Source organism: Amblyomma mixtum, chromosome 6, assembly GCF_055824585.1.
Source record: "Amblyomma mixtum isolate Tamu chromosome 6, ASM5582458v1, whole genome shotgun sequence".
Taxonomy (NCBI): domain Eukaryota; kingdom Metazoa; phylum Arthropoda; class Arachnida; order Ixodida; family Ixodidae; genus Amblyomma; species Amblyomma mixtum.
This window is the reverse complement of record NC_143017.1, coordinates 128680921-128703251: the sequence shown is the minus strand read 5'-3', so window position 1 is coordinate 128703251 and position 22331 is coordinate 128680921. Positions and strand designations below refer to the sequence as shown.

General features: G+C 48.8%; 2 protein-coding genes across 3 annotated transcripts in view; both read left to right on the top strand.

The window, feature by feature from the left end:
* The window catches only part of LOC149340378 (uncharacterized), a 35752-nt gene extending 29807 nt beyond the window's left edge, over positions 1-5945 (top strand). Inside the window, exons 3-4 of one of the 2 annotated variants that reach the window (XM_089549145.1) lie at positions 3213-3355; positions 4000-5945. In XM_089549145.1, the coding sequence (XP_089405271.1) occupies positions 3213-3355; positions 4000-4344 (488 nt within the window). In that variant the 3' untranslated portion in view covers positions 4345-5945. The remainder of the gene's footprint in view (positions 1-3212; positions 3356-3999) is intronic. The other variant, XM_089549146.1, reaches the window with a different exon arrangement.
* Positions 5946-9918: 3973 nt separating this feature from the next.
* Positions 9919-21627, top strand: LOC149340377 (uncharacterized). The gene is made up of 6 exons (XM_089549144.1): positions 9919-13471; positions 15806-16078; positions 17566-17830; positions 17953-18021; positions 19710-19799; positions 21342-21627. The coding sequence occupies exons 1-6, from the start codon at positions 12855-12857 to the stop codon at positions 21405-21407; spliced, it is 1380 nt and encodes a 459-aa protein (XP_089405270.1). The 5' UTR covers positions 9919-12854; the 3' UTR covers positions 21408-21627.
* Positions 21628-22331: the final 704 nt, after the last annotated feature.

Here is a 22331-nt window from a genome sequence, read left to right as displayed (position 1 = left end):
CGCGTCCCGCAACGAGTCGTGTAACGGTTCCTCGCTCAACACGGACGCCGGCGCTTTAATTATAGCCTCGAGCGCCTCGAACGCCGCGGCATGTTGCCGCGCGAGACGGACCGTGGCGCTGGGGCGTCGCTGAAACGACTCCCATATATAATCGCTAGAGAGGTTCCCGAAATGCCGCAGGTTAGTGCTGGTTGCGAGCCTCGGCGTAGTTAAAGCTGACGAGTTGGTCACTACGCAGACACGAAATAGACCACTTTTGCATCTGAACGCACCGAAAAAAATTCGCAGTGACATCTAATTACATTATGTGTCGGCAATGCAATAGCATTCGTAGCTTTTGATGCCGTTTCCAGGCGGGACTGGTGGGGATCGTGAGAACCATGTTGCTCTTCCCTTGCTCTTCCAGTACACCACTTGCCACCTTCCACAGTTGGCAGGTAACGCCATCTTCCACCTGGCAATTATGTGAAGCCGCTTTTATTTTCACGATGATGCTTCTAATGCTATGGTATTAAAGTATCAGCACGATGATTTATGCAACAGCAGAATGCGTAGCGTTAACGGTTTCCGCCGGAATTCTTTTCTCCGGCCGTCTGTGTTTCAAAAATCGTTAGCCTGTACAGTTTTAATGAGTCCTAAAATCATCGTTTTTACCTCTCCTATGTTCATTATTGTTTCGGAATCATGTCACCTATCAGTTTCTGAAACGTTATCTGGAAATTAGCGCATGCAAGACGTCCTTTAATTACAGGTTCGGGGACATGTGGCGGGATTATCAACTTGTAATCCTTTAATTTCAATGCACTGAGTGTTAGTGAATCTGTTTTCTGTTTTGTTTTGTTTTGTTTTTTTGCGTCGTATGTGCTGCCACACCCATGAGAGTCTCCACCATCAGCCTAATTAAGTTCACTGACGTGCGAAGGTCAGTGCCTGCAATCTCCGGCTACCCCTACCCTTATGGCAGGCATACTATGTTTGCCCTATATATCCTCGTATCTCCTAAATTCAACTCGGCGCGTGATTCTCCGATGCCTCCGATTTTTCCTCTTTTCTTTTCTGGCCCACCCTGTTAGTCTTATACACTTATGATAATATAGTCTGGCCATCGCAGTGTATTTGCCGCCCCCTCGGTGCCAATGGTTCATACTTACGGCGGGTAAGAACAGAGAATCAGTTCCATATCCCGCACAGTTCGCTATCTACATCTTAAGTTGACCCTCTAGCGCTCTTGGACAAGCCAGGTAAATCGACTGTAATTTCTGGTTAATGACGACTCCAGCTTGTTGTGTGTTTTCTGGCACTACTTTTCCGGCTAAAGGCGAGTAAAGCTCGTCCAAAACATGTTTTTGATTTGCCGACAGATGAGAGCACGGCTACTAAATGACCTTTTTGATGCCATTTACAAGGGGGAGGGGGGGGGGAGTGTCTGTAAAAGTGTTAAGCAGCAGTGGGTGTGAACATTATTATGGCGCTATCTTTAAACAGCGACAGGTGAACAAATGGCCTTGTCATGGGAAAATGGCGCCCCTGTCGTAAGTTTGTGTATTCCAGATTTACGTGTTCACTTACTAGCCGGCCAGCTCGCGCTTAACAGATGTGGTACACTGTTAATCTGTGCTACAAATATTTGCCAACTGAGTACCGAGAAATTCTTGTCTCGGGTGAAACACGCACCATTTGAAACACACGGTCAGTGTGAGCAGGACCTTCTCAGAGAATTCTCTCGCGGACTCACAATGCTAGCCAAAACCTTATCCTGTGTTGCGAAACACGCAGCATAATATCAGATATAGCGCTGCGGGCAGACGTGACCAGAGTGCTGTTACGATACCTCGCTGCAGGTGATAACGCAAGGTACGTTATCACCTTTGATACTGCAGCACAAGGCGTAGTCTCACAAGTGCCACAGAAAAGAAAAAATGGGGGCATACGTGCCTGCTACGATTTTTATTTCCCCTACGTTTTATCGCACCTTTTATCTTTCTTTTTTCCCGCTCGCCTGGCAAGGATACGTAACGGATGTTATACGGACGATCCCTGAGGTCACTTGGTTGGTGTGACAGCCTTGGAGACTGCAGCATGATTTGCAGCATGGGAGAAATCATTCATTAGCATCCACCCAAGCGCAGCCATACGGCTGCAAAGAAAGGCTTCAAATGAAAGGAAAGTTTACAAAGGAAACCCTGGGCCAAGAGGAGGAAGAGGAGGAGGAAAAACTTTATTTGAGGCCCGAGGACAACAACAACACCAAGGCCCAGTGAAGAAGAGTGCTTGCTCCGCCAAGGCCCGCTAATAATCTCCGAGCCCGAGTGAAGCCAAGCGCTCCAGGAAAGAGGAGGAGGGTAACAGAAACAAGGAAAGGCAATGACATTGTTATATGAGTAGAGAATGTGTTCTGCCCTGATCTCTGGACAGTTGGGACAGTGAGCTGTGTCACGCCATCCGAAATTATAGGGCCTTAGTAGAGTTACGAGGCTGTTCGCACTTTTGCGAAGGCCGTGTGCTTGTTCCGTGTTCAGTGTCGGGTGAGGTTGGGGTAAAATTGTGCGATCTTCTCCGGTTTCCTGGTAGTATTAAGCTATTTGCTCTCTCTATGGTGCAGCGTCTTGCACTGACTTTGGATTTGTCGAGGGGATCGAAGGCGCAGGATGAGTTTTTCTTCAGCTCTGAAGCGTTTGTGGAAGCTGCATAGCTTGCCTTAGGTGGACGCTAATGAGCAATTGCTCCCTTAAACAAATTTACTCCGCCTAAGGGGGATTCCCGTAATATAGTTAGGAATTAGCACAATTCTAATTGGTGAGTGTGCCTGTGCGATCGTGTACACTTATCCTCCGTGACCTCTTCTATCTCACGTTTCAATGCTATTTTTCCTTTCCCTGGTCTTTAGGGTACAAAATCGTAGTGTGCATTATAGGTGACGTCGATGCCAGTCGAAAAATACTACAGAGCCTGGCCCAAAATACGACAAAAGGTTTTGTCGTCCTGTCGCAATGGCAGATTTGTCTGTAGTACTGCGAAGTCGCCGGTTGTCACGAGATAACTTGTTCTGTCACTACGACGAAGAACTGCGCGACACTACAGTGGTTACGACAAGAATTCCTGTTGTTACTACAAAGTCACGCCCCAAAGTGATAGCTCTTTTTCCTTGTCTGTTTCCTCCTCCCCGCAGAAGATGCTAATCAACTCGCTGTGCGCATCTTCTATTTTCGCAGGCAACAAGCTCACCTGCGACTGTCGCCTGGCCTGGATCCTCCGGCTGGAGAACCGCACGGAAAGCGAGAGGTTCCGCCGCGAGTTGCGGCACGTCAAGTGTGACTTCAGCGACCCAGAGCGCGGCAGCAGCAAGGTGAGCACAGTGAGTCAAAATCCGCGCTTTTTGATTTGGTTATTGTTGCTTATTTTTCAAATACAAAATGATTTCGCATAATCATACGCCGTGGGACCATATGCCATCCACGAGTGTCCATGTGCTATCCAAGAAACCCTAAACGAGTCAGTTAAAAAATATCCACATAAACTCATCACCTCCGTCGCTGTTTACCTCATGTGTTCGAGACTTTCATCTGATCTAAGAGAATCCTTCGAGCCAGAAGTTTCATATGCGCCCATTCCTCTTCTTCTTTTTGTCTGCGTTCTAGTTAAGTTGTCCAATGTTCTTGCGCATTTGTGTGCGTACTTGTGTTTTGAAAATGAGCGTAGTTAATTTAGGTAGCCTGCCACAGCTTCAATTTCATTTTACTGCAAGCAACCCCGACACTAACAGGCCGCTGCACGAAGCAGAGAAGACATCTGTATATGGTTTGGTTCGTGTGCTACTTGTCATCCGTAACTTGAGACGCTGTGGGTAGCTCAGATTATTCACTGCGGGTGAATATTCCCATCCGGGAACGACAAGAAAATCACAGGAATTTTACGAGCGCAAAAATGTCTGTGGCCGTTTTTAGTCGTCCGTGTCTCGCTTCACATAAATGCAAATAAAGCATGCAAACTTCACTGCAGGTAACGCGCCTGAGCCTCGAGGACCTGGGTTGTCCGGAAGAAGCCGCCCTGGACCCAGACGCACTTCCACCCACTCCAGCATCCACCACGACGTCATCGTCGCCTCCGAGCTCTTCGTCCGAAGCGCAGCCGGAAGAGCAAACCACGAGCCACAGTCCGAGTCACAAACCGGAAGTGGAATCGAAGAAACCGCCAACGGCGGAGAAGCCGGAGGTACAGGAAACGCCTGCAAAGACGGCGTCTTCGGCGCCGAAGGACAAGCCTGCGTCATCAGCGCCGCCCATCGCATCCGCTGTGTTCACGCTAATCGTCTCACTCCTGCTCTGCTGCCGCCAAATCATCTGAGCCTACAGTTATATGGCTGCGTGTGACGTGGCTTCCGGTTTCTCTATTCTTGCACTGTGAGGAAAGGCAGCGTCTCGTAGCGCTGCTGTGGACGCGAGCAGGAGCTGGGCCAGTGTGGCTGGTCATCGAGCGCTGTCAGTGCCTTAATGAAACGCTTGCGGACAGCTTCAGTTTTTTTTTTTTTTTCAGCAGAGCTTATACGAACTTCAGTGAGCAACGTTTTCTTCGTGCCTCAATCTTATTTCCAAGCGATTATGTGGCTTTTGGCTGATCGCGTGCCTTGTTTAGCCACCAAACACTGGTGCCTGTCGATACGACGCGTTCCAAGTTTTACAGCTGGTTTGCTGCGTTCGTGTTATGATGTGACTGCCATCACCATTTGTTGATAATTAGTGTAATCTGTTACGTGTTGGTTCACGCGCATTTTGAGAAGTAGTGGGATTGTGTGGATGCTTGCTGTAGATGTTTGAGAAAGTGGTACGTGTTTGAATGTTTCGTACTATTTAAACAGTTAAACCGCTATCGAAAATCCTGAATCACCACTTTCCGTGTTACTAACCTGCCGCTTGCTCATAAACATATCGAGCAAAGTATGTCAGTTTAATGCTTTATCAGGAATAACATATTTTCAGACAATACCACTTCATCTGCTCTGCACTGCCAGATATTACCGCCCGGTAGCTGAGTTATTTATTACGTAGAAGTTAGTAATTATGCAAACTGTCATGGTTATTCAGCTAAGTGCCTTTTCTGCATCTTGAAATTGCAACTTTTTGCAACTGTTTCCAAAGAGATTGCCGCTCACTGTATCAAAGCCTTTACTCATTCACAAGTCGGTGCGTTGTAGTCGTTATCTGTCCTTTTTCCACTTAAAGCCAGTGTGGCTGAATGTGTCTCACATTTTTGTTGTTCTTGTTTTTGTGCGCAAATCTTCGCAATGAAACACTAGCGAACTCTGGTCGACATAACTATAGTTCCTGTTGGCGTTTAAATGGCGACAAGCGGAAATCTGTATTTGCAAGAAAATTATCTGAGAGCGCCAGAGAGCAATTGTTCTGAAAATTTTCTGATCTTCACAAATTGTGTGTCCTCATTGTACAGAGGCAACCATTAAATCGGGTTCAAACGGGTCCGGCAAAAAAAAGTGAAAAATAATTACAACAACTAAACCTTACTTAACATTAAGAATTTCAGGAAGTGACGCAGTCATCAAAATAATAACCAAGCTTTCACAAAATCATCAACAGACTTCAATAAACACACCTTCTCTCTGACACGCGCGCACACACACACGCTCACTCAAACACTCACGCGCTCACATGCAGTTTTCTGTGTGTGCCTGAGCATTAGGGTACACAGCGCGAAAAGTTATCGGTGCGCGCTAAGCATTTGTAACGTGCACTTAGCGTCCTCTTGTGTGATCAAAGCATACACATATCATTTGTCACACGCGATACATTAAACTCGCTTTCATAAAGCTTTTTGTTTTTCGGAATAGCCTTTTCGCGAGGCTCTCTTCTGTATATCATGGATAAAAAGACATTGTTTCATAGCACTGCAATGTCAATGTCTATAAAAATAAAACTGTCTGTGAAAACATATACTGTGAACGTAGATTTCTGCATGGCAAAGGCAGCGCCGAAGGATTCCATCACATAAATGATATAGAGCACGGTGGTGCAAATCACTGTCCAGTACTTTAGAAATCAGTATGGAGCTTTTTTTTTTAATATGCCTGCTTTGCATTACTGAAGAGACCAGCCTCTACACTGCTCCGTGCGTTCCTCGGCTGCAGCTTTGTCATCTAAGTACAATGGTCCGTCTTTAGAAAGAGATTTTGTGAGTGGACACTTAGGTGCTTGCGTCTAGATTAGGAAAGATTCGCCCTATCGCCCAAAGGTTGTCATACTCGTACTTTCCACTGTATGCTCTGAGTGACGCATCCCGAACCTACGCTAAAGGCTGGCGGGACTAATTCGTAGGGAGGAGGTTTTCTTCCTTTACTAATACGATTTTTTCAACTCCCTATGTAGGGAAGAGCATGTTAAATGAGATAAATAACCTTTCTGAGGTTTTTCCTTTATTGAACAAAGGGAGAGTAAGACCTAAAGGCAGCCCCATTAAGCCCGTTGTTCCATTCAGATCTTTAAGTCCCACGACCCATCACGACTCTCATTCTTATCCTTCTCCCAATCCCCAGAGCAGAGTAGCAGGCCAGATATCAATCACTCTTTCTGGATGACCTATTTGCCTTTGTTTCTGTTGTGTCCCCTTATTGCTTTTGTGTGTGTGCGCCCCCGCGTCCTCCTCCTAACGACAGTTCGCATCCTCCTCCTAACGACCACTCAATCCTCCTCCTAACGACCGCTTGCCCCTCGTCGCACGCTGTCGCCGGATGCCCCCCCACGGTGCGCCCCCGCACCCTCCTCCTGTTCTGGGAAGCCACTCCCTGCCGTGGACGCTTCTCCACTCCCTCCTTTCTTCGGGCGGCCAGTTCGGCTCCTGCCTCGGTCGACGCTGGTCGCACCCTCATCGGCTTTAAATAAACGAAGTCTTAAAGTACCGTGTGCGTCTTTCGCTGCATTCAACACAGCGACCGGACACGACAGTGGCGACGAGAAAGTGGATTCGACCCGCGCTACGCAACGCTATTGACAAGCCATGGCTACGCGAGGGTTTCCCAATCAGATACCAGAATTCAACGGCTCATCGTGGTCATCGTGGGTTGGACGCCTTCAGTTCTACTTTGAAGCTAACAACATCACAGACCCAGCCTTGAAGAGGGCCAACCTGCTGACGCTGTGCGGGGAGCAGACCTACGATACTGTCTGCACCCTTATTCAGCCAAGCACACCAGCGGCAGTGTCTTACGACGACATCGTAAAAGCGCTGCAAAAGCACTACGACCCAAGGCCATCCGAGGTCTACAGCCGGGCTCGCTTCCAACGACGAGATCAACTGGGAGGAGAAACTGTGAGCGCCTACGTAGCCGCGCTCAAGAAGCTCGCTGCCGACTGCAATTTTGGAACGCTGTCGACAACAGCTACCGGGCAGGAGGGAGACGCAGCTTCTTCTGCTAACACCACCATGCTTCCCTTGGACGTGATGTTACGCGACAGATTTGTGTGCGGACTGAGTGACGAGTCACTGCAGCAGCGCCTGTTCGCTGAGAAGGACCTCACATTCAGCAAAGCTTACGACATCGCCGTTCGAGCGGAGAGCGCCGGTCACCAGCAGAGAGGGATTCGCCGGAACACCGAGCCGGTACACCAGACAAGCAACCAGGTGCGCAAGCCTTCTGTTGTTGTAAAATCGGTCAAAAAGGCACAACGCTGCTGGCGGTGTGACGACCAACACAACCCCCAGGGATGTCGATTCCAGTCAGCCACGTGTAATTTTTGCCACAAGCGAGGGCATATCGAAAGAGCATGCATTACGAAACGGAGACTTGCCAAGATAAAGTCACCTTCCCAGCCTAATCACAGCGTCAACGCCTCAGAGAATACGCCGCTATCTGATCTCCATGGAACAACATCAGCAACACCATCTGTGTTGTACGACCTGAACACCATGAATCTCGGCACGCGACCGAAGATTTTTACAGAAGTAAGCGTACATCACCAGCTGATTAAGTTCGAGGTGGACTCCGGCGCAGCCTGTACTCTGATCAGTGAGGACACGTTCCGAACTTCATGGCCATCTGACGCACCCGCCCTGCAACAAGACGACACGCACCTGCGAACGTGGTCAGGACAGAATCTGCCACTATTGGGCTCTGCCAACGTGCAGGTTAACTACAACGGCCAGACCCATACGCTACCTCTGCTTGTTGTGAAGGGCACAGGATCAAGCCTTCTAGGGAGAAATTGGTTTTCTCCACTAGGCGTGATGATATGCGGCAAACATCAAAACGCCGATGCGCTAAGCCGTCTGCCACTAGACGCAACTTTTGACGAACCATTTCCACCAGGAGACGTTCTGATGTTCGAAGCACTGCCAGAACCTCCGCTTACAGCAGGCACAGTTGCAGCATCTACGCAGAAGTGCGCAGCTCTCCGGCTAGTTTACACAGCTGTTCAACAAGGCAACGTGCATAAACTCAAAGGGGACAACTTCGACGCTTACCGCAGGCGAGCTACAGAGTTGAGCACCCATCGCGGCTGCATCATATTTGGGTCCCGAGTTGTGATGCCGAGAGAACTACGCGCACAAGCTATGTCTCTCATCCACGCCGGACATCGGGGCATCGTTGCAATGAAAAAGTGTGCCAGAAGCTACATGTGGTGGCCTGGCATTGACAACGACATCGAAACAGTGGTGCGAGAATGCAAGCCTTGCCAGAGCAGCCGGAGCGCCCCGCCGAAAGCTCCTGTCCCAGAATGGGAAAAGCCAGACACACCATGGCACACACTGCACATTGATTTTGCAGGACCAATTGAGGGCTGCACTTTCCTTGTGGTCGTAGATGCCTACACAAAGTGGCTTGAGATAAGGCAAATGGGACAGACGACTTCGGCAGCAGTCATTGACAACCTCCGATCACTATTTGCAACGTTCGGCCTGCCGCGCAAGGTAGTGTCGGACAACGGAACACCGTTTGTGTCTGCGGAGATCCTCAAGTTTTATCGCGACAACGGGATCTCATCAGTTACATCGGCCCCCTACCACCCAGCGACAAACGGACAAGCCGAGCGCTACGTAGCCGAGCTAAAACGCGCCCTTGAAAGAGATCAGACAGGCTCGCTGCAGCGCCGCCTTGCGCGCTTTCTCTTCAAGCAGCACACGACGGTTCAGAGCACAACAGGCGAGACCCCCTCGAAAATGATGTTCGAGCGTGAAATGCGAACCCAGCTCACAGCCATCCTCCCCGAGCCAAAGGCAGAGACGTTCCGGGAAGAAAAAGCAATTCCGCGCTGCGGCACGCTTAATGAGGGGCAGCGCGTCCTCGCCCGACAGTTTCTGAAAAAGCCACGCTGGGAGGAAGCTACAATTGTCAGACGCATAGGCCTGCGCTCTTGGCTCGTCAACATACATGGCACAGTAGCACGCCGACATCTCAACCAGCTGCGTAGATTTACGACGCCGTCTGAGAGCTGTCCGCCAGCGGAGAGAGCACGTGCACCATCTTCCCACATAGCCTGGCACCTCTTCCCGGAAGAAGAGACTTCGCCCAGGACAGACCCAGGAGACACAGCGAACAACAGCCAGCCTACAAGTGTTTCTCCCCCGAGCGCACAAAGCCAGCGCGCCTCCACGCGTGAGCGCCGACCCCCTGCACGATACCAGGCAACTTTCTAAGGGGGAAGGAAGTGTTGTGTCCCCTTATTGCTTTTGTGTGTGTGCGCCCCCGCGTCCTCCTCCTAACGACAGTTCGCATCCTCCTCCTAACGACCACTCAATCCTCCTCCTAACGACCGCTTGCCCCTCGTCGCACGCTGTCGCCGGATGCCCCCCCACGGTGCGCCCCCGCACCCTCCTCCTGTTCTGGGAAGCCACTCCCTGCCGTGGACGCTTCTCCACTCCCTCCTTTCTTCGGGCGGCCAGTTCGGCTCCTGCCTCGGTCGACGCTGGTCGCACCCTCATCGGCTTTAAATAAACGAAGTCTTAAAGTACCGTGTGCGTCTTTCGCTGCATTCAACACAGCGACCGGACACGACAGTTTCATTAAATTTATCTCTCTATTTAAATCCTTTCACGTAAAAAAGAAACCCAATCAATGACCAATTTATTACTTAGATTAACCCTTTGTTAACAATCTTATCAGAGGCAGACGCCTAGCAGTATAAGCCTATAAGCCTAGCAGTATAAGTCTCGAAAGACAATGAAATTGAAAGATGAAAATGATCCTGCTTCGCTTCATGTGAAGCATGCAACCGTTCACTAAGCCAACAGTTCGCCAGCCGAATGCGCTTTGAAATGACAAATTTTCTTGAATTCCTTTATACGTTGCTGAAAGTAAAGATATGTGAGTGTAGGTACAGGTGAGGGCTTTTGAATGGTAAGTTTCGCGTTAAATGGGTCTTTAATGGAACGGCAGTCAAACGGCAGCGAGAGGGAGAAATGCCTTTAATGGAGAGCGCTGGTTTTTCCTAGGGTGCAAAAATAATCGACATGCTATTCTGCATAAGCGAGGTTCTTTATAGGGAGAAATCTCTATGAACTGGAATGTACAGAAGATGAAAAAATATGTCAGGAATAAAGGTAGCCATCCCAAAATTTTCTAATGGAAGAGCTCGTATCGTCGCGCGAGCTGCAAACAGTCTCCATAGAGTCCAATGTTTCCAAGATCAGAAAATAAGAATTTCAAACTTGGCATTCATTCTTCTGCAATTCCACTTCGCAACACTCCTCCCTTAAAACTCAGCGCCTGTCTTCTCTATATATCTCGCAACCACTTTTAAATCACAGGACGCTTTCAGCTATATCTCCACATGCACATTACAATCAACAAATAAATCTTCGCTGCCCAAGAACTTTCATAAATCTCAATGTGCTTGCATTCATCTCGTTATTTCTCTGCACTTCGCTGAGGGTGTGCTCAGCTCTAAGTTCGCGTTCTGCGTCATCTATGCATGAGCAAGTGGCGCGTTCGATATCGAAGAAAATTGACGCTGGCAGCAACCTCCGCTTATACAAAGGCACGCTTTTGACGCCGTCTTGCATTGTGAGGCCGCCAAGTAATTAAGCTGAGAGCTAAAATATCGAATCGCACTGTACCTGCGAACATCCAGAAATATTGGTACTTCTTTCTTTCTATGTCTACGGTAGTCGGCTTCAAGGAAGGAAAGGAATGGACAGACTAACACAGTGGGCATCAGTTTCGCAGTGGTTTCCATGGCAATCGTTTCACGCAGAGTAACATTATCCGTTCAGTGAGCCACATGAGCATACGAGACGCAGCACAAAGCCGGCAAAAACGAGTGTGGTGAGAAACGGCTTATTTTGTCGTTCTGTCCCTTAACTCACAAGTGGCGAAAATTATCCGTTGTAATTACTGCTTGATTTCAACTGCAAATGTGCTTGACCAAAAATATACGCTATGGCGAATTCTAGGACTTCGTTTCAAAATGCGTTTGGAGCAGTATGCCCTTGAACAGTTATTTCGTGCTTGAACGCCGAGCCTTGGAGACGAATTGGACCGCGAGTTTTCCTTGAGATTATTTTGTTTGCCTTGCAGCGTAACCTGTATGCACGAATTACAGTCGAGTCCACTTATAACGAACCTGGCGGTCGCACGTATTGCGTTCGTTGTATTCGAAGTTCGTAGTAAGTGGACATCCCATCTTTCAGCTGAAAATACAGAGTGGGGCAGTGTAAGTCATTTATGAACGTCTGCTTATTCAAATACATAGACCCTATTATGGCACTTTCCAAGCTATCCAGCGTAATCACGTCTTTCTCGCCGATGCCCTTGCTCCCGACAAATTGGTTTAGCAACGCGATCACATGTCGCAGTGGAAGCGCTCACGGTAGCAGGTGGTAGCTCAGCTTCCTCGTCGTCGTCCTCATCAGATTCATGACAGAGCGAGAGTTCGAGCACTTCGCTTACTCTTTTTCTTTCCGATGTCGGCGTTATCATCCTCACGAACGAAGTCATCCCAGGCGACATCAGTTCGGGCCAACTGCGCATCGACGACGTGTTTCCACACGTCTATATGCTTGGTTTTCGACAACGCCCTCCATCGCTCTTGTCTCTCTAAACGCTGCCTTACCGAGGAAGTTCTCGATGCACTACGTTGTCAGTTCCTTCCACGGGACCTTATTAAGTCCACGGTGGGCAGCAGAGAAATTCGAACTGGGACGTCGCGGCACCTGGTCGTTCAATTACGGTCAGTATGCTCTGGTGACCTCCCACCAACAGGACACCTTGACCACGTGAATTATGCCCATGTCAAGTGGCTGGTCTTGCTTGTCGCGTTCGGTGGCAGAAGAGCGTGGTCGCCGCACTCAGGGAAGGCAGCACGTGGTACGCCGCACGCTTGTCGAGCACGAGAAGGACTTTGCTATTTTTCTCGCAATGTCGTGGTCGTATTTAACCAGCCACTCGGCGAAGAACTCACTTTTGACCCCCATGCCGTCTCTAAAATAATGTCTATTCGCACACTTGTCGAATAAAAAAGAAAAGTCATGCATCATTCAAGCCTTTGTGTCGTGCATGTAGCGTACGAGAACGTGGCTTCCAAAGCACTGCGCGTTGCGGGTTATTTCCGTAGAAAATGGGGGAGGGGTGGCAAGACCCTCGTCACTATCCGTTCCTGCAAGAATCGGTGGTTTTCGATTGCGGAGCCAAGCTTACTGCGCCTCCTAGTTCGTTGTAACCGAGTTATACACCCACATGTATTCGTTATATGGGACACGCAATGCCATTGTCCCAATGCATACTTTGACGGTAGCATCGCCCTCTTTCGTAATAATCAAGCATTCGTTATAACAGCGGCCGTTATAAGTGTACACGACTGTATAAGATCTTTCGACGTGTGCATCATTTTTTTTTTTGTGCCCATGCTTTCATGAAATGCGTCAAACCTTGCTGCGCTACCTCACAAGTAGTTGTGTACCAATGCGCAGCACAGCTGCTTCTTAAAACGGCACTAGCGTCCTGGCGAAGCGATGTAAAAATTACCATCATTTTATGTCACTTCGGCGGAAAGGTGGAGCAATGGCAGACAGCTCGCTTGCAGAGCAAACACCTGCCCACATCGCAACGTCGCCACTTCTCAGGGACAATGTCGTCCTTCGCTGAGGCCCGCTTCCGCTCCGACTCGTGGCTTCTGTTGCTGTCCGGCTGCCTACCGCCCTTCCGACGCCACGGAGACCTGCGGCCAGAACGGCGGTATCGTTGGCGGTACACCATGCTGACTGTGACGGTGGTGGTGATCGTGACGTCACTCGAGCTGGCCGCCTTCAAGGGCCGCTCGAGGAGGCACAGTTCACGCTTGAGCCACTTCAATGGCGGTCTCTTCTTCACCATCCGCGTGCTCATGTTCGCCAAGGTGATCTCGCAGCTGGCCGCCATCTTGGTCAAGTCGCACGACACGTGGGCGCTGGTGGCGCGGGCAACGGAGTACGAGCGGACGCGGCGTAAGCACGACCGGCGCAGATCTCGCGCCTTCAAGACCGCCTACAGGCAAGAACCACTATCACGTAGTCCTGAAACGCAGTCCTCACTCATATGTTCATAACTGACTAACCAAATTCTAATCAGCTAAACTAAAAAGGTCCCGGCCGTGGCGGTGGAATTTGTATGGAGGCGATATTCTAGAGGCCCGTGTACTGTGCGATGTCAGTGCATGTTAAAGAACCCCAGGAGGTCAAAATTTCCGGAGCCCTTCACTACGGCGTCGCTCATAGCCTGAGTCGCTTTGGGACGTTAAACCCCCATAAACTATACACCTAAAACGACCTACCCAACTAGCTAACCAACCATATAGTTTGCTAGGTAAGAGCAAGCTAGTCATAGGTTGCTACGTAGCAGCAAGTTAGTCGTTCAGTCAGTCAATTATTTAGTTGCTTAGCTATAGCTAACTTTTGACAGCTGGTTAGGTATCCACTTCGGGAGGGAAACTGATTAATTTCTTAGCTGCCCTCGACATGCGGCTTGCAATCAAAGGATGTGATCTTCAGCCGCGTGTGTAGCTCAATGCTGCTTTGAGGATTTCAGGCAGTTCACCTTTTCCAGCCTTCCGGCAAGCACTCTGGTCGCCCTGGTGGTGCTGCCGCAAACGAGTTCTTTGTATGCATATTTTCTAGCTGACCTATAGAGAATCTATTGGAGACTGCTAGTTTGGTGTTAGCTTTTTATTAATGCAATGGCATTTATGTTGTCGTTTTATAAAAAATTTCCTCCTTCTATCTCACAAAATTCCCTGATTGGTCAAGGGAGGTCACGTAAATTTGCGACGTCATCAGAGCTTGGCCACCATGGCACGTGGCAACCTGTCCACCAGGTTGTGAGCTACCTGCCCCCCGTGGCACGTGGCAATAAAAATTTTTCAAGGGAATTCAATGCAGTTGTCACCTGCCCACCGTGGCGCTGTGTATGATCCTTACGGAAGCTTGGGAGGAACAGCATGGGACGCACAAGCCTCTTTGGTGACTGAATTTTAAAGTCACCTAGTCAGTGGCGCATCGCTTAACCGCTACACCTCTGTACCAGTAACGGTATGAGGACTCCTCGCGATCTGCGGATGCGAATGAGAGTGTCATGACGTCACCAACACCATGTGACCACCGGTGGACCATCCATAGGGTACCGCCAAATTTCAAAACCTGAGGACCCTCAAAGTTTGAAAGTTGGCACATTCCCAAAAATTCGAAAGGATACTCAAAAGTTTGTAAGTAGGTCCACCTCAGAAAATAGGTTACTGTGGATTAATGGGGATTAGTGGGTTAATTAAGGTGAATTGATAGGTCACACTACTATGATGAAATATGATTATCCAATGGAAAGTACACTAACATTCTAGAAGTTGATTACTCCTGCATATGATACAAGGGCAATGGAACTGGTTCCAATCGGAGTTCTGGCAGACAGATGGCAAGAACATTAGACACTCGTTGTAGACACCAAAGCAGGCAACCAAAGCGCTATCGCATTTTCTTCTTTAAGAATGTGCTTACGAAGGCAAGTAAGTTATTTTTTTACATCTGCATGGATCGGTGCGCTATCCTATGCCGACTTTATTCCAGTAGTATATTTCTAATGCCTTGACCTTAACTACTCGGATGGAGTACTGCCCTGTCCTTCTTATAGTCACCATAGTTCAGTCACTGCCTCTGAGGAGAAGCATGGAATAGAAAGCAATGAATGCTCCGTTGCCAAGTACTCTCTGTTGTCCCTCGAATTCACAAAGTTTTTCTCACGCACAGCCACACAGGCACAACCACAGGCGCGTTTGAAAAACCTAATGAATTTGCACAAAGAATACCGGAATATATACGACCTTTCGTTCCAGTGTTTGAACCTTCGAAGTAGTTGTGTCTGCCACTGATGGCGCGCTTTAAGCCAGAAGTTCGTAAAATGGAACTAACTAAAGGAGTTAGTCCTCGAGACGAGTGGTTAGTCCGTGGAGAGACTTAGCCCCAGAATGCATGGCTGGTGAAGAGAACGAAGGGGATGACATTGACAAGGAGGCACGATAGCGGAAGTTATGATGCTAGTTTTTGAAATGGAAGGGTAAAATAAAATAACTTTAGAGGCTCTCTGGATCTTAATCTTTGGCGCAGCCCACGTGTAGGGCCAAAATTATGAATGCAACAAATACAGTACCGACTAGCATTTCTCAGCGCTCTCGCAGCCTCTAGACACATGTGAATCCCAAGTAATATGTGAATCCCAGGAATAACTGCGGTTGATTACAACTTCGTAAGGTTTAAACATTTTAGCCATTTCAGTCCTTATTGCTCAAGAGAGCTCAAGAGGCTTTAAGTCCGACGTTACATCTACCGTCATCGGTTACAGGGCTCTGTACCTGCTGGTCATCACCACCTTCTTCACAACACGCTGGCACGTATTTCTGGCGTGGCTGCACGCCAACCTGCCGGTGGTGCTGTCTGCGGTGTTGTCCATCGCCACCGTAGCGGCGGCTTTCGCTGTCGCTGTCTGGGACAGCGCTCCCGGCATCCTGGCCAAGTGCTTCGCCGAGGTCTTCGTCCACTACCTCAAGGTCGAGAACACGGCGTTGTCGGCAGCCGCCAACGGCCAGGTGCTAGTCGTGGGCGCAGAAAGATGCAGGTGCGTTCTTTGCTCCTATCTTTGGTGATTCAGAAAGAAATGACGCACCTAAAAATTCTTCAGTGCTGCAGTTTTTCCTCTCTCGCAGCGGAGGGACGTCAGTGAGCTGGAGACGAGGGTTCGTATTTTGTAGGGATTCATTTCTTGCTCTATTATTTCGCCGCTTTACAACTGCCAGCTGTCGCCAGTGCCGTAAGAGCTCATAGCTAGCAAGCGTTGTGGTTCGATGGCTCTAGCGCCAAAGGCGGTTCAGGCCATGCAGAGAGACGAAACAAAGAATAGGGAAATAAATATGCTAGTACAAGTCTGGTTACGATACCGAAAGCCAGTGCACAATGCCAGTGAGCGCAGGGATGACTTGTGCACCTGCGAAGTGCAAGAGGAAAAATAGGCCCCATTTTATGCCTCAGAAACTCACTCCGTACACTGGAGAGAAACTAATAGGGAACAAGGAAATCGGTGTGCTTAAATAGGAGAAAGTACCGTTTTGCTAACAAAACTGGTACCCTCTTGTGATGGCACAGCAGGAAGCAAAGGAAAGCGTACTTTTAAAAAAATTTGCTAAGGCCTAAAGTGGATGTTGCATTAAACATAGCGTAACTGACATAACAAACAAACAACTTTTACGACCCTTCGTTCCTACTGTGCACTACACAGCCGCAAGGTCATCCTGCTCTGGGAAACGTCATTTCAAGCACTGTTGTGCACGCCCCTCCTGCAGTGAGCAAGACGCTATAGACACTGCATGCAGAAGCGATGCGTTACAGTGCCCCATTCCATAGACCGATTTGTACTGCGGCACAGGAACATATCCACTTTGTGGGCGCATTCTAAACTTCACACTTGCGCAAAATGTGCGGACCGGAACACTACACACACGTCGCGAATTGCAAGCCGTTTTAAGTGTCGCACGGGTGGACGCAAAATCAAGGCAATGCTATAGAGATGCGTCCATAAGAGACCAAATAACCTACACGCAAGGTGTATTTTCTGCTTGTGTCACCAGTTGTCCGGATGCCTAATCTCGACGTTACCTTATACGTCATGCTCAAAATATTCTGGAGAGAGCAGAAGGACGAGACCATAGCACGGCGGCCGGAGAGGGCGCATACGTGGGTCTTTGTATTATCGCCTTCTCGCTTTTTGGAGGCGCCACTGAAATAGATTTCGTTTTTTTTTGTTTTGTTTTTTGCGGCTTAAGACCTCGCATGCTGCCTTTAAACTTCACGGTTTGTTATTTTATTTTGCTTTTTTTTTATTGGCGCAAGCAACAACAGAGGACTGACAACGTTGTGAGAACCAAAACAAAAGCAGAAACGAACAGCAGCACAAAACAGAAGTGCGCTGTTTCAACCTCACACACAAATGTCGCTCACGTTACCCCCATGTTAGTCTTCTCTCGTAAACATAAAGATGCAGGTTCCTTTTGCGCCTGCGAAAAAGGTCTTCACTCACGTCATTTCGCGTCTTCTCCCCTCGACTAGCAGAGGCGACGACCTGCGTGCGGTGCTCGGAGAGTGCCGGGCAAACGTCGAGGCTGTGGTGTGCATGCTCGGAGCCGCGCAAAAGCTTCTGGGAACGCTGCTGCTCCTGTCCTTCGGCGCCAACATGGGCGTTGTGTGCGCCGTGCTCTACTCGCTCACCGATTCCTCGAGCCCAGCCAGTTTACTGTTCTCCGGCACCATGTACGCTGGCCTCAACTTCGCCAACGCCCTGGACATCGCCTTCGCTTCCGAGTCCCTTGCGACTGAGGTCAGGTTCGAGGAAGGGAAACGACGGTTGCCCGCTGGGTGTTTCTGAAACGGCACGTTCCTTGTCGTTACCGTTGTTGAGTTGTCGTGCTTGTACAGTGGGCCGCCCCCCTACTTTTTCAGATCACGGAAATGAAGTGGACCTTGCGGTCCCTGCCGTTTCAGGGCCACACCAACGAGTTCGCCAGAGACGTAAGTGTCGTTTCTTTGCGTCACTTTGCGCAAGTATTTTACATCTTTCTTTGCGACTGATTTTCCTGCCGTAGGGTAAAGTCGAGCACACTTATAACGAACCTTACGGTCATGCGGATTCCGTTAGTTATATCCGATGTTCGTAGTAAGTGGACCCTCCTTACGACAGACAAGAATATTGCGTTCTCCAAAAGTGCCATTTAATTCTCAAAAAACTGCGTTATGTGCGTCTAGTCCTTCAAAGCAGACCCTACGCGGCTTTTGCAAGCTCTAGAGAGCGGTCATTTTCTCCTCGTCGAGACTCTTGCGGTCAACAAACAACTTTAGGGACGGTATATAAGTAATCGTGGATGAAGCGTCCACGGCAGCTGGTAGGGAAGTGCTTGTACTTGGCGTTCAGCGCGCGGCTTCGTCAGAACACGCGGCTCTGCGATGTTACGCTCCGCAGCTGGAACGTAGTCATCCGAGGAAACATTTGGCCATTTAGGCATCAGCGACCCGTCGCCACATATCTACATGCGCCTGATTTCGTGTACTTTCGAGAGCTTCGTCTAACGTTCCTAGGCCCAATCAGCGATGAAAGTGACGCACCGCTCGTGGCTTAATGTATCAGCAGTATTGTCCGCTGTCTGATGCTGCCTGCATGTGGTAGCAGCACAAAAGCCGGAGCCATTTGGGCGGGCGACGCGTACCACGTGATCAGCATGGCCAGCAAGACATTCAAACTTTCAAGTTGCTGCTTTTTGTTGCTGCTTCCACTTGAATACTTCGCCCAGCCGCCGAACACGCAGGTAATGATTACCTTTGTATAGGCCATCGGCGAGCGCTTGGCCGGCGGTTACTTACTCCTTCAATGTCGCCTTTTTATTGCTTTTTAGGGTAGACTTGTTCTTTCCGAGGTTATGTTGCGGGGCTACGAGACGCCCTTCGATCTCCGCGCTTGCTGCAAGAGCGAACTCTTCAACTTCGGGGAGCAATTTACGGCGCCTCGTCGTTCGCTATAGCCGAGTGCTGCGGACAAGGTTGTTCGTTGTATGCCATTGCCCTAATCCATATTTTGATGGTAGCGCCGCACTCGATAGTAATAAACGAGCGTTCGTAATATCTGCGGCCGTTATGAGTGGGCTCGACTGTGAATGCTGCTACGTATTTATGCAGGTATTTCCTCACGCATTCAGTGTTGGGCTTTCTGTTCCCTGCAATCAATCCTTGCTAGATTAGGTATTCTTTGTACGTGATGTCGAACAGTGCAGGAACAGGACGAGGACCGGGAGAAATGGGCGACACACTGAGCGACATCACGTGTTACAATCAACTCGGCCAGAGATTCTGTGGGAGTGCAGAGTTAGTAAACTAAGCACATATAGAAATTCGTCTTCTGTTTCATGCTTTTACTTGCTTGACCATACGTCTGCGTACGGCCATCATGAACTTAAGATAAGCCGGTGGTTACCGCAAGAGTTCTAGAAGATGCCGCGGGCATGGCGTAAGCGATGCGAACACAAAAAAAACTATAGCATTATACAAACGCGTTCGCATCGGGTACATTGTCGCATGAAAGGTGTGAATGTGTGAACTGCAGCATTGATGTGAAAAAAAAAGTGTATACTCTCAAAGGCGCACAGTAAACGACTCGGAGGCGTTGTTCTCAGCCTGAATATGTTTCCATAGTTTGTTATTGTTCGCAGGTGCGGTCGTTTCACGAAATTCTCGACCCATCTTCCATGTTCCTCTCAGCGCACGGTTTTTTTCGCGTCAACTTGGCACAGATGGTTTCGGTAGGTGGGAAGTTTCTGCAACCCGACTAATTGGCGTACGAGGTAGCCGTACACGCGAAATCCCGGCACAGCGTTGTAGTCGCCCACTGCGAAGTCTCTGGTGCGAAAGCTGCAACCGTCTAATGTGTACGGGCCTCATATGATGGCACGTATTTATCCTCCTATTTATCCTCCCGTTTCCCCCTCGTAGCCGTCAGGCCATCCTTGTAAACAAGATTAGATTTATGAATGAATTAATTAATTAATTAATGACACCATGCGGCTAGTGGCAAGCCGCAAGAGACTGGAAGAATTTTATAATAGGATAAAGCATAACCTCATATGAGGCCCGCATACATGAGGGGGTTAATATGTTTTCTAGAATTACAAAATAACGGACAAGTGAGCCTGAAAGGAGAGTTGTGGTCCACTTGAGAGCACACAATTGTAGACCACGATAAAGGATAGCGTCAATTATATTATGACGCATGTCATTATGTATTCAATATGATGATTTTATCATCCCACGCAAGCTCTCAGTAGTCTTGAGCACTGAAGCCGACAGGTTAAGGACGGGACGACGACGAAGAGGAAGTGGGTTGGGTGTTATAGACGGCTGGTTTGTGCTCCGCTCCAGTTCTGATACGTATCAATAATTTAATATTGCGCTGTTTATTTCGCTGCGAGATTTATAGTATACACTGCAGGTGTGACTGAAACTCACAGGGACAAACGAGTCGCGATAGGTGTAATGGGTAACGTTATTTAACCACGGTACGTTGTTTCTATCTTCCTTTGCAGCCAATGTGCTCAAAAACGCGCTCTGCTTCCCCATAAGAATGTCGGCTCAAGGAGTGGTTGTTTTTCTGTAGTGATGCAGAAGCGAAACAGCAGAAGCCATCCGGCGGCTGCGGAACGCACGAAACGACGCAAAGAAGGAACGAAGCAGGGTGAACACATGACGGAAGACACACATGAGCCCTGTAATGTGTAAAAACATCGTTTATGATCAAATGTCGAGAGTTTCTGAGTGATAGTATTTGCAGTCGTATATATTGTTGCATTAGGCGGTGCATGCACTGATATGCGCATCAGGAAAGACGAAGACGAAGCTCGTGAGTTTTGAAGAAGACGACGGTCGAGCAGTGTCGGCTGGTGCCTGCAGTAAACGCCTGTCGTTTGAAAGCCCTGTCTTTCGTGTCCGCCCTGTCTGCAATCCCAAGCGGAACTACCCCGTAACAATATGTTCATGACTTCCTACATATGTTACTTTCCTGCAGTTATCTGTGTCACACTTTTCTAGCGCTCATCGATTTTTCTTTTAAAATGAAATGTAATGAAGATTTTTTCACGAGCCCCATACAGTTATCGCCTCTCTAGTTGTAATGGGTTGCCTCTTTTTCGGTGATTTCCTGCATGTTTTAATGTTAAAGCGAGCCATAAACTATGGGCTGGCTTGATTAACAACAGTTTGTAATGTAGCTGTTCACAGCAGTCCGTAAAAACTGGAAGTACGTGCATGTTCATTCGTGCTCCTCACTTCCTTATGTTTTTATGTTTCAGATGGGTGCGGCAGTGATAACGTACACTGTTATACTCATCCAGTCCAGCCAAGAAATGACGACCTGACGCTGAGGAGATCTGAAGACCTATTCCGAGCTCCGTACTGCGAACACCGGCATAGAACCTCGAGCACATAGCACTCCGCCTGCACTTTGAGCTCGAAAGCAACCGTCTTCTTGTGCGAACATGAATGTAATAATAACTCCCTTTTCCTCGATGTTTTGGATGTATCTGTTATTTACATGCTGCCCCGACCCCCGCGCTCTCCAACCCGAAGAATTTCCTGTTTGATGTCTATCTGCCTTTTCCAGCATTCCTTACATTGTATACGAAGAGCCCACCAGCACACTGACACGATGCGTTCCCGTGACATTCATGCAAATGTGGCTTACCTACCGACCTCGACCAAACCACCCTTACCCAGGCTTTGTGGCAAACCGCTGATTCAAACTGCCCTATTTCATGGGCGAACTAGCTTACCGGATACCTGTTGGTCTCAGCTGGACTGTATAAAGACATTTTTCTATCTCTCCAACTTTTTCGTAGATGGCAGAGAGCTCTGGTTAAGAAGGCCAAGGCTGTCCTGACGTTACAACAGCGGACTTTCATCATAACCATCCTGACTACGCACACTGCAGGACAAAGGCCTCTCGCAAATCTCTCCAATTAACCCTCTCCTGTGCCAGCCGCGGTCACCTTGTCACCGCACACTTCTTAATCTCATTCGCCCACCTAACTTTTTGCCGCCTGTTGCTACGGTTGCCTTCTCTTGGTATCCGCTCCGTTACCCTTAACGACTATCGGTTATCTTTCCTTCGCATTACATACCCTGTCCATGCCCATTTCTCTATGACATCGACTAGGGTGTGACTTCACCCACACTGCCATCTTCCTGGCTCTATCTATCATTTTGCTTCCCATAACTCACTGCGGTGTACTCAACTTAAATTTAAGCCTTTTTGTTAGCCTCCAGGTTTCTGCCCCAAAGGT